Raw genomic sequence first — 12,818 nt, 5'->3', positions numbered from 1 at the left:
CTAATCCTGCCACATTGCGCCTGAGACTTTTACAGGGCATTCAAGAACACAGAGTAACATTTATTTTCAGGGATTGATTTTAGTGAGCTCTTTTTTTTATAGTGGTAGGACTCTACTTCACTTGTATTGCAAGGGAAGTAGTTCCTGGGATGAACACACTTCCTTGGAAACATAAATAAGGATTTTATTTTCAATTCCTCATTGCCAATAAAAGTTTTTTTTAGAGATTATTTAGATACATTTTCCAGCTCTTGAAAAAGCAAATAGTAGCATTTGACATTGGGAAGTGACACATGCGTTCTATGATCTAATTCATTCCCTTTTAAAGAAAAAGGCAACAGAAATTGTCAGAAGTGATTTATTTTTGGCAGATTATGACAGAGGTTTTGCTTACCCTTTCAGCACCTTTACAAAAAGGATTGGGAAGCAGATAAGATGAAGATTCACATCACACCAGATATTCCTGAAATTCTTCTGGCAAAAGTCAATGCATTTAACATCAGCAATGTAAGTAGGAGGGGTACCTAGTTAGACCTGCTTTCTAGTTTTTCTTACTACTAGGAAAAAACAAAAATTAAATACAGTTCAGTATGGCAATTATTACCAACAGCATACCAACAGCAAAGCTTAAAGAGCAGTGAGGCAAGTTATTAGCTAGCACACTCAACTATTGCCTTTGGGTACAGTCCTGTACTGTCATTCAGTGTTACAAATATTGAAGTCAATGATAAATAGCATTGACTTCAATGTTTATTTATTGATGGTAAGGATTTACATACTACCTTTCAAAAATGTCAAGACAGCTTATGAACAGTCATATAGAATAACAAAATCCTTATCATAAAAACCCAATCAATGAAACCACTAAATAAGTCAGTGAAAAAAACAGTGGCTGATATCCAGACTAATGAAGCGCTTGCACAGTGAACAAAGTTGTACTACAGTGAGAAGATCGTGTAGCTGTATGAAGTTACGGGGATTTTTGAAATTGCACTCTTGCAAAGGGAAAAAAAGTTCCTTGTGAAGCATATGAGGTGTGTCAAAGCTTGTGCAACTTGTTGTGCTAGCTCAAACAAATTTGCACTAGTGCAACACTAGTCTGGAATGAAAGCTCATACAAAGCCTTGCCCTAGCACAATATTTGTGCAAGCACTTTGTCATTGAGCTTCTTGGCTGAAGAAGTTTAACTTAGATTTCCTTGGCCCGATCTGACATTCTAACTGATACATTACACTGCTTGTGAGTGCCCTAAATATTTTAGATCACACATAGTAGCTCACACATTATAATTAATTTAAAAACCTCTCTCTCTCTCTCTCTCTCTCTCTCTCTCTCTCTCTCTCACAGAAAATGTATAAACATTCCATGGAAGAAGCGAAGAAAAAAGGGTATGATCTCAGGGCTGATGCAATCCCTATTCAGGCTGCGAAGGCTTCTCGAGACATTGCTAGTGATGTAAGTATTTAAGGAAAAGGGTTTATTATTGTTATACAAGTCTGGTATTGATGCTGTTTCATTTTTAATTTCACTTTTATACACTGTATTCTTTTACATATTGTGACATGTGCTAATGAAGCAACATAACAGTTCTAACCTTCTGGAGGCTGAATTTCCTCTCTTATGGTCTTCCTGTTTCTTTTGCAGTACAAGTACAAACTAGGCTATGAAAAGGACAAGGGTAAGCTTGTTGGCTTCCGCAGCCTCCAAGATGATCCAAAGCTTGTCCATTACATGCAAGTAGCAAAGATGCAGTCAGACCGTGAATACAAGAAAGACTATGAAACCAGCAAGACCAAGTACAATACACCTGCTGATACTTTCAGCGTCATGGCTGCCAAGGAAGCGCAAGCAAATATCACCAACACCAACTACAAACGACTCATCCACAAATATATCCTCCTGCCTGATGCACTGAGTGTAGCACAAGCAAGAAACATGAATCAGGTTCAGAGTAATGTAAGATTCTGCTTTCTCTTTTTTACTACCAGCACATGGATACGGTTTAGACATATTTATGTAGATGTTGCAACTGAGTGCTTTCCAGCTGCAACCCAATCTTTTATTCTCTTTTATTTCCCTCCATCTACAGCACGAATACAAACAAGACTACAATGAGTGGTACAGAGGACTTGGATGGAGCCCTATGGGATCTCTGGATGTTGAAAAGTCGAAGAAAGCCACTGAAATTGCAAGCGATACAAAGTACCGCCAACACCCAAGCCTTTTCCCATTTAGGAAGCAGACTGACTCTATGGATATGGAGCTTGCCAAGCACAATGCTCATGTCATGAATAAGGTAACCATCTTCACCCAGGGATCCAGTAATCTTGCTAAACTAACAACATAGAGCTCCCACCTTCCTTTCACGATTGTTTAAATGGATATCTTTTTAGCAAACGTAGAATTAATACTTTCTGTATCATTTACTGTGTGATGGAGATTTGGGAAAGTTTATTTCTGAGTGATCCCTCTAAGCTTTTCTGCAGGAAGTAACCATTTGGTATAGATGATTTTTTCAACTGACTGGTATATTTGATACTTCTGTTATCTATTTAACACTGAGACTCTCTTCTTCCCTTCCTCCATCTATCCAAGTTCCAAATGTTACAAATGAAAGCGTCTCATTCTGAGTGTATGTAGAAAACAGAATGCGGAAAGGGCTAGGAAGTGAGGCTATGCAGGGCAGAACAAGCTTCGTTCTTAATGGTTGGAGACACACCCCAATGCTGTTTCCAAACGTATCCTTTTACATTCTCCCACATAAGTGAATAGGCACCATTCTGTCCTGTCAAAACCAGTAAAGTGCTAGACTTGGAGATACTGGCTAACATTCCATACAGGATACTTTAGATCCAAGCAAGATGCATGCACGCTATTGTGATCTACCCAAAAGCTCTCCTGTGTAGCTTGCCAAAGTGGGACTGCTCTGTAGCTTCTAAGTACTGTGTAATTGCTGTTCCGACACTGATTCCATTGGGAATGATGGGACAGCATCAGAACAGTGATTATGTAGTGCTTGGGGGGCTACAGAGTGGTCCTGCCTCCACAATCTGTGTGGTTGTGCTTTTGGATAGATCGCAGCTGCATGCATACATCTTGCTTGAATCTAGGGTGTTCTGTTCAGAATGTAAGCCCCTGTTAGCAGTGAAGGCAAACTTGTCCTCACCCTTTATACTGGGTGACCTTGTCTTCACTGACCAGTTGTCTGCAGGACAGTGCAATGTGTCTTTATCCTTGAAACGGCACACTGCACCCAGCAGAAGTGCTTGAAATATACAAGCGCTTCCTCTATGATAGATGCACAGATACCACCCATTATAAAGATGGGCATTTTGCTAGTTTTATATAAAAAGCAAACTGCAGAGATTGTATGCATCAATGCCACTATCCCATATGTCTGCAGTAATACTGTTGCATGCATATATGAAGAATTGTATTGATTTACCTTGTATTATTTTTCCCACTAGCATGCATACATAGAGGCATGGGAGAAGGATAAGACGAAGATTCACGTGATGCCGGATACACCTGATATTATGCAGGCCAAAGCGAACAAGTTTAATTATAGTGAGGTACAAAAACACCAGTTTTGGTTTGATTAATACTTTAATTTTCTTTCCCTTAATGAAAGTAGTCTTATATACCAGATTCACAGTCTGGGGGTGTTCGTTGATCCAGCACTGTCACTAGAGGCTCAAATGGCCTCTGCGGCTTGGAGCGCCTTTTATCAGCTTTGGCTGATACGCTAACTGCAATCTTACCTGGACAGAGATAGTTTGGCCACAGTTACTCATGCTCTGCTAACTTCTCGCTTGGATTACTGCAATGTGTTATATGTGGGGCTGCCTTTGAAAATGGTCCAGAAACTACAGGTGGTACAAATAGGGCTGCAAGATTATTAACTGGGACAGGACATTTTGATCATGCTATGCCAGTGCTTTGTCAGCTGCACTGGCTCCCAGTCTGTTTCCGGGCCCAATTCAAACTGCTGGCTTTAACCTTTAAAGCCCTCAATGGCTTGTGTAGCGGATTTAACCCAGCCTTTGTCTCAAAGCAAGCCCACATGGGGAAGGAGAAATGCTGAATCATTTCCTCCATGTTTGCTCAACAAAGGCTGTTCCTTTCAATTTAAACTTCTCCTTCAGTAGCTCAGTCGTTGCCATCATGCCCACTTTTTAACAGAGTTTAATCCCACCCCCCAGCCCCGGTGTGGGCGAAATTCCAGGGAACTCTCCTTCTCTTTACTATTGGAAAAGTACACAAAAAGCTCCATGTGCAAGCCTACGCATGATGAGAACACTTGGTAGTGTTGCTAAGCAATTAAAAACCCCTTTTCCTGAGTTAAAAAATCCACTTAGAGGCAGGTAAAATACAAATAACAAAAAGAGAAAACTTTATTCAAATTACTACAGACTGCTTCAGTCTGAGGCTCTCTCAGCTTTTAATTATAGGTAAAAGAAACACTCAGTACTTTACAAGATTACAGTGGTCCCTCGACTTACGAAGATAATCCGTTCTGAACGCACGTTCGTAGGTTGAAATTTTCGTAAGTCGAAAAGCGCATCCACGGAGGTCTGGAAACATTCGTAAGTCAAGAAAACCGCATCTAAAAATTCGTAGGTCGAGGAAGCCACATCTAAACCGGCAACTACTTCCGGTCATTTTTGTCGTTCGTAAGTCGAAATCTTCGGATGTCGAGTAGTTCGTAAGTCGAGGGACCACTGTACTTCCAAAGAGCACTCCAGCTCATATTGGGGTGGCGCACTTTAAAAATTGTGGTTACCCAGGATAAGGATAATTCAAAAAGCACCCAGTTGCAAGGAACATAAATGTAAGAAAATACAAAAAGCACCTTTGAGAGTTTACCAAGGCTTTTGCAACGCCTTAGATGCATTACTGATAGACAAACTTAGAACAGTATCCAGGATGCACAATGCACATGAAAGAAAGATAAGTTTCTAATGCCACAGCTGACTGAAAAACTGTTGCCTAGTCTGAACTCTCCCTGAAGCCAAAAGCCCTGGCTTCCTTTGCTTTGAACTCACCAAAACCATGGTAGAGGATTCAATTTTCCTTCCTTCCTGGTTTCCTCATATTTGCAGAGAGATTTTCCTGCAGCCAGACCTCATGGCTACATTTCAGGCCCTCCAACCAGCTCCTTCTACTTGAGAAAAATCTCCAGGCTAGCTTTTGACCATGAGGGAACAAAATTCCATTGCTCCTCACTAAGCGTTCCCTCACCTTCCACCTAGTTCCTTCTGAACGAAGACACATTTTTCTTCCTGCCTCATGGCCCTCAAGGTCCCACCCACTGTGTGCTGAGTGGATGATCCCTAGAAGTCACTGCCTGTCAGTCAAGACAGGGTTCACTTCCGGTTCACTCTTTACAGGAAAGGAAAGGCTGTTACTGCCTGATCGTTACAGCTTGGGACTGGGTTACCTGAGAGAGTGCCTTGCCCCATGTGTCCCTACCTTAAGATCCTCTTCGGAGACCCTCCTCCAAGTGCCCCTGCCAAATGAGGTGAGGTGGGTGGCTACCTGGGAGAGGGCCTTTTCAGTGGTTGCACCCCATTTGTGGAATACTTTCCCTCTAGAAGTTCATCTTGTTTTATCCCTTTGTTCCTTTAGACGCCAGGTAAAGACCTTTTTTCCCCACCCAGGCCTTTTAAATTTGGGTTTTCAGATTTGATCTGATTTTTTAACTAATTTTAAAATGAGTTTTTAAGCAGCTTTGTATTGTATTTTGTATTTTCTTTTCACCTGTTTTTGTCTGTTATGATTTAATGTGTAATGTGTTTTTTATTGTATGTTTTAACCTTTTGTTGTGAGCCACCCAGAGAACAATTATGGGGCAGCTAATAAAGTTTATTATTATTTATTAAATATGTTTGAGTGAATGCCTGCTGGTTGCAAACATCAGCTAATTATTATGATTACTTATATTCTGCTTTTCTGCAACAAAGTTCTCAGAGTGGTTTACAAAGAAAAAATAATTTAATAATAATAATAATAATAATAATAATATGTGCTGGTGTTGAATAGTGTGGGTTGCTCTCTCCCTACTAAATATAAAAGAATCACCACTTTGAAAGGTTACTTGAAGACTTATGATATTTCAAACCTCATCAATGAGGTAAGTTTTTGGCTAGGATGGGCTCTGTGTCATCCACTGCCATTTTCAACAAGCACTGTGGTTCTGCTCAGGGTGCCTTTCAAATTCTGGAGTATTCAGATGCAACTTAAAATGACACCTCATCCAATGACTCTCCAAAGTGCCTTATTCTAGTTGCTGATAGTGGCCCACCTGCCAATGACCCCTCACAAGTCCTTTTACTTTAATGGAATTTGTACACAAGCATTGCTCAGTGGGTCACATCAAATATCCTTTGGGTGCCAAAATTGTTCATGAAAATTCAGCTCAGTCCTAGGTAAAATATCAGATTTTAGAAGGAAGCCAAAGGTGTTTTGATATTATGCGTGAAGTTTCTCAGGAGGATTCGATGCATCCCTAATTCCAATGGAAGAAAAGTCTGTTTGTTGTGTACTGAACCTTTTGGTTTTTTATTTCCACATTAGAAACTTTACAAACTTGGATGGGAAGAAATCTTAAAGAAAGGTTATGATCTCACAGCTGAAGCCATTTCAGTGAAATCAGCAAAAGCATCAAGAGACATTGCTAGTGATGTAAGTAATATTGTAAATGCTATACATTTGATACATTCAGCCAAGCTCTCTAGGGCTTAGTTTTGTAACTGGTTTTCAGTGCCAGAGCTCATTATCTCTGATATCATATATCTTAGCTGGGAGGATGAAAGTGTGCTTCTTTTGTGCATGTGCAGAGTGCCTCTTCCTCACCACTGAGTAACCACAGCAAATCCCCATCTAGGGCTAGGTGTTGAGGTTTCTGGGGCCTTTGAATGCTGCCATCTCTCATTTTTCAGATTAAACTTTACACTCTCTAAAACTATTCAAGCAAAGAGAGAGGTCTGCCTTGCCAAGTAGTTTGCTCTTATGCTGCATGCAACAGTATAAACCAGGCAAGGTACCAATAGAGTCCGTTGTGTCCTCCAAAGTGATTTGATATTATACGTTCTGGAAAAAAGAAAACCCTCTTCATATTACAAGCCGTGTTCTTACCCCTGCCCCTAACTCTGTAATTAAAATGGGGGAGGGGGTCAGGGCAGGGGCCAGTTTTCATGCTGGGTCTCCTTCACCAAAACATACCATTTTAGGAATATAGTGCTGCTTCCCTTAATCATGACATTGTTACTAGAGATGTGCGTGAATCAGATTTTGCAATTTGATTTGAGCTCAACTCAAATAGTAAAGTCCTTGAATTGATTTGTCAAAAGAGCCACCTTGGCAGTGAAGCTGCAGTAAGCCTGTGAGACTTCAGAACTAGATCCCAGCACTGGTAGCAAAGCAACAAATTAGTGAGAGGTAGCTCTGTGCTGTTTCCATAGGCATTGCTGGGGAAGCCTATTACACTCCTGAGGGCCTGTTGTACTCCTTAGGCCTTGCACAAGCCACACAACTTGGCAACACAGATAAACTAAGCATAGGGGGTTTAGTTCCAAAGGCACTCCTCACCCCAGGTGCTATTTCTCCTAGGGCCAACCCTGTCATTGACTTCACTGCTCCTGTGCATAGGGGCACCACCATCTTCCCCCTGCTTTTGAATAAGCAGAAAGGTCCCATTTGTTTACAACTTTAACATCCAGCAGTCGTGGCATCACCATATGGGCAGAGCTGCACTCTGTTCCTGCTTTTGTTCTTCCTTTCGGTGTCCTAATCACACTCTTCTTGTTTTAGTACAAGTACAAGCAAGGTTACCGCAAGCAACAGGGACATCTCATTGGATTCCGGAATGTGCAAGATGATCCCAAGCTTGTGCATTCAATGAAAGTAGCCAAGATGCAGAGCGAAAGGGAATACAAGAAAGATTTTGAGAAGTGGAAGACCAAGTGTAATCTACCTGTGGATATGTTGGGTTTCTTGCTGGCAAAGAAGTGTCAGTCCCTGGTTACTGATGCTGATTACAGAAGAATTATACATCAGTGGACATGTCTCCCAGACCAAAACGATGTCATCCATGCTAAGAAAACATATGAACTTCAAAGTGATGTAAGTCATATTTGCAAATAATTTACTTCTTTTTATTTGTAAATCTATATTGATAGTGAAGGAAGCCAGGAAAACTCTTCCTATACTTGTACCTGTTAATGTTTCTGGTAGTGTTCTTGGATCACCTTACTGAAATCTTTCTATTAAGGTGCCTGATTTGAGATATTCTCTTAATTCTCCTTTCTGCTGCCTAGAAGACCCTTTCACTTTATTACTTTCTTTATTACATTCATGTAAAGCAGAAGTGAAGACCCTCCCTCAGACCTAATGCAGGCGATGGCAACTCTTTCTTACATTTTTATCTTATCCTTCCTTCAGGAAGCTAGGGGAATGGGATGTAGCTGAGTAGAAAAGAATCTGCTTTGCATCCAGGTCCCAGGATCAATCCCTGGCATCTCCAGGGAGGACTGGGAAGGACTCCTGCCTGCAACCTTGGAGAGCAGTTAGTGTAGACAATACTGCACTGGATGGACCAATGGTCTGACTCAGTATAAAACAGCTTCTTATGTTCCTATGTGGCATACAAGGTTTCCCCCTCACACTTTATCCTAACAACAGCCCGTGAAATAGGTTAGCTCAAGAAATTGGCCACATGGACACATAATGCCAAACCGGCGGTAAATGTGGCCGAAGTTTCAAATCGCGCTGCAGACATTTACGTTGTCGGGGGGAAACAGCAGGTTCAGGCACAGACCTTTAAAGTTCAAAGTTCCTGGGTCTGGACCACCATAGCACCACATGCAGATCTGTGTGTGTGGGAATTCTTGGGAGAGGGGAACTCCAGTTTCCAGCTGACCCAGGATGGTGGCGCGGGCAGAGCTGCACATCTCCACATGGCTGGGCTAGCAGGCAAGGGGCATGGTTTTGCAGAAACCTGGCCGCAGTCTCCAAGACAAGGAAAGAAGTCTCCGGGTTACTCTTCCCCACAGTTTCCTTCCACACTGCAACTTTGTAGAGCCCATGTCCTGGCACTCTCTTGAGTGAATGCTGTCTGCTCTGGGTCTGCACCCATTATTATCACAAAGGAAGAATCTTTCCATTCATTGGAGCAGTGCTGATCCAGCTGCCTGGCCCTGCTCATGAATGAACATCCCACTCTGCCAGGAAGGGGCTGGGCCCCCCTTTCCCAACTTCTCCGTGGGGAAAAAATAGAACTTGGTAGCTCCAGAATCCCTGCTTGTGGCAGCCTCTTAACAGTAGGGAGGATGGTAGCTCCCCGCTTAAATATTTTCTGCCCACCCGGAGAGGGGATGCCCTGCTGATGCTGGCTATCCCTGCCATGAGAGGGCCATTCCCCCCCCCCCGCCCCCGGTATTCAAGGCATACCTGCTTGTATGAATAGTGTAGACACAGGGGTCGGGCATGGACCTGTAAATCCATTTAGAGTTCCTGGGCTTGGTCCTGAATTGCACTGTATGCAGATCTGTGGAAACGCAGATCTTCGGTTTCCTGCGGCCCCGGGATAGCGGGCTCGCCCTTTGAGGCCATGGGCAAAGGTGCATGTCTCCCCATGAGCGGGCGGGCTGACTGGCAGGATACAGAGTTTGACAGCAGTTGCCGAGACTGGAACAGCACTCACCCAAGTACCCGTCCCCACGGCTTTGCTGCATGGAGCATCCTGGCTCAGTATCGAGTCCCCATAGGCTGCCACTCTCATGAGAGAGCAGCCTGTTGAATAATTGGCTAATTTTGCAGCATGCACAGAGAGTACTACCTTGTTCAATTAGAGTACAATATTGTGCATTGTATATTAATAATCCCAGATGGCTCTTCTCATGACTAAGAGACTGATAACCCCCAAGGGGAAGGGCTGGGCCCCACTTCCCCAACCTATATGTGGGGGGAAAATAGAACTATAGTACTCCAGGTCACCTGCTCGGGTCTGCCTTTTATACCCAAGCCCGAGTCCCCTCCCATTTGCTCCCCTCCTGGCACTGTGATGGGGTGCCCCAATTATGTTGCCACTTGGAGTGCTTGTGCTTGTGAACATACATCACTGTTGCTCCCTTCTCGGGGAGCAAAGCAGTTAGTGTCTGTCCTGTCATTCCATTCCCTACCGCTTGCCAGGTGGGATAAGAAGGAGACAGAGTGGGAAGAGGGGATGGCCCAGAGCGACTATGCAGCTTGACAGGCTGACAAGTCCTAAATGGGGCGTGGTGGTGTCCCTATAGCCTGGCTACTCCATAGCTGCGTAGCTGACAGGAGGGGTGGGGCTGGTTCTCTGAGAGGCTGCCAGCGAGAAGTGCTGAAGGTTTGGAGCAGCCATGTCCTTGGTCAGGTCTGCACCACTGCCTCTATGTTTGTGGTTTGGAAATCGGCATGAAACTACAGTTATGGCTGTGCCAGGAGTCGAACATAATGCTTTGGCGGACAAACCTCGGGTCTCGGTGGTGAACCTTAGGTTCGATTTGGAGTTTTGCGAAGCAAACCGGAGGTTGCTTTCAACCGGTAACTGTGGTTTCGCGCATTTGGGCATACTGGAGTTCCAACCTTGGCCACATTTAACTCCAGTTTGGCATTATGTGTGAATGCAGCTATTGTGACTAGATCAGGGTCACCTGTTGGGCTTCATGGCTAATGGGGATTTGAACCCAGGTCTCCTCAGTCCTAGTACAGCACTATAATTACTGCACCACACTGGCGTGCATGTGCTCTCTCTCTCTCTCTCTCTCTCTCTCTCTCTCTCTCTCTCTCTCTCTCTCTCTCTCTCTCTCAAATCAACTAAATACACTAAGACTTGAGTTTCCTTCTTCAATCATTTTTCCCATTCTGCCCTTCCCTTCTGAGTAATTGCTGCGTTTTTATTCTGTTCGTTCCTCTGTTAGCTCAAGGTGGCTTACATAGTTCTCTCCTGCTAATTTTATTCTCTGACAACTCTGTGAGGTAGGTTATGATGAGAGAGAGTGACAGGCCCAGGGACACCTGGAAACGGAATCTGGATCTCTCCAGTTCTAGTCTAACCATACTGGCTCTGAAAAACAGAGAGCAGGCGTGATCAAGGGAGTGCTAAAAAATATATGGTAAAAAGTAAAATCCTCTCCAAGGGCCTTTGTCATACAGGATGGATATCACATTTGTGTGTTTTTCCCCCCTTTCTAGAATGCATATAAGGCTGATCTTCAGTGGCTTAAAGGCGTTGGATGGAATCCATATGGATCTCTAGAGTCAGAAAAGAACAGGAAAGCATCTGATATCCTGAGTGAAAAGAAATACCGTCAACAACCTGACACAATTAAATTTACAAGTATTGCTGATTCAATGGAGGTGGTTTTGGCAAAAGAAAATGCCAAACATAGAAGTGATGTAAGTTTTCTCAAAATAAGTAGGTGCTCTTGACAAGGAGAGAGACTCAGTGTCAGAAATAGTGGCCCACATACAAAGTAGTGTTGTGCTAGTGTAATGCTGTTGAGCTAGTTCAAGGACATAGCTCAGGGATGATGTGCAAAGAAAGGAACATCTGCTCCAAACTAATTCTTGAGCTAGTGTAAGATGTTGACTTGTTCCACAACATCTTGCACAAGGTTGGACAATGCCTTGCACAATGCATTGTGCAAACTTGTATGTGTCCCAAAGAAGCTCTTCCACTGATGGTGGTGCAACACTGCAGAGCACTACAACTTCCTGCAACTCCATAAAATTGTTAAATCTATGCAACTTCTTTCATTGTTAAAAACAACACTAAAGCAACAGTAGTCTGGATGTTGGCCATTGTGTGCAGGAGGTAGTGGAGACAATGGAGTGAGGGACTGGGTCATGCCTATATAATTTAGTTAACTATTTTAAGTAGGGGTGTGTGCAGACCGTCTTTTTGTGGTTTGGTCTGAACTGTGTATTCATGAACTGGACAGTTGCACAATGCATCATGCAAGGTGTTGTGAAACAAGTCAACATCTTCCACTTGTGTCCTGAAGGGCAATCCGGTTTGTGATCGAACACTCAAGCTGACCCCGTTTGCGGCGGACCGGTTTGAGAGTGAACTGGTTCTGCACATCCCTAGTTTTAAGTCGTTTAAGGCTCCAATCCTATGCATATTTACTTGGGAGTAAGCCCCACTGAACTCACTATAGCTTACTTCCAAGTAAATAAGCAGGCTCCAGATGGAAATCAGGCGAATACATTTTTTCTTTGAAGAATTCTTACAAAAAGGTCAATGCTACTTCTGGACACAAGAATTTATTTTAGCCATTTGTTGGCTTTCTGTAGTCTGAGTGGAAAAAACAGCTGAGGTTGGGCCTTCAAAATGATACCATGCTATCTGTTTAGGGCTGAGCCAAAAGACACCTCCCCTCACTTCCTCAGCTCGGCTGGCAGACTGCAAAAAGCACCCTTACTTTCTGTTATTTTGGGGTGAAATGCAAGCAGGGGTGAAGTGTATGCCCATCTTATCAGTAGTAGGGTGAAGATCAGGAGGCAGAGCCAAAAGTGATGCATTGTTTGGGTGATAGGCAGCAATCCAGGTGGTGGTGGCGGCGGCAGTGATAGGCCAGAATAGCAGCCATACTCTTCTTAGTCTCCTTGTATGCATTCAAGCATGGCCTTGTTCCCTTGCCCTCCCATCTCAAGCAAAGGTAATACAGGAAGCATTGCCCTCACTTAGAATCAGCTTTGTTTTCCCACAATGACATCCTATTGGCAAACCTGGCTATTTTGCATAGTGATGTATTTATCTTCATAACATGATGTCTGATTGGCTG

At 43.3% G+C, this 12,818-nt stretch overlaps 1 protein-coding gene across 38 annotated transcripts in view; it reads left to right on the top strand.

The window, feature by feature from the left end:
- NEB (nebulin) overlaps positions 1–12,818 on the top strand; it is a 268,629-nt gene that overhangs the window by 70,664 nt on the left and 185,147 nt on the right. For all 38 annotated transcript variants that reach the window (XM_053258532.1, XM_053258395.1, XM_053258346.1 and 35 more), the window contains 8 exons: positions 403–507; positions 1,348–1,455; positions 1,645–1,956; positions 2,090–2,296; positions 3,468–3,572; positions 6,577–6,684; positions 7,813–8,124; positions 11,224–11,427. In XM_053258532.1, coding sequence (XP_053114507.1) covers positions 403–507; positions 1,348–1,455; positions 1,645–1,956; positions 2,090–2,296; positions 3,468–3,572; positions 6,577–6,684; positions 7,813–8,124; positions 11,224–11,427 — 1,461 coding nt within the window. The remainder of the gene's footprint in view (positions 1–402; positions 508–1,347; positions 1,456–1,644; positions 1,957–2,089; positions 2,297–3,467; positions 3,573–6,576; positions 6,685–7,812; positions 8,125–11,223; positions 11,428–12,818) is intronic.

Source organism: Hemicordylus capensis, chromosome 1, assembly GCF_027244095.1.
Source record: "Hemicordylus capensis ecotype Gifberg chromosome 1, rHemCap1.1.pri, whole genome shotgun sequence".
In the NCBI taxonomy this organism is placed as follows: domain Eukaryota; kingdom Metazoa; phylum Chordata; class Lepidosauria; order Squamata; family Cordylidae; genus Hemicordylus; species Hemicordylus capensis.
This window is presented reverse-complemented; position numbering and strand designations above follow the sequence as displayed.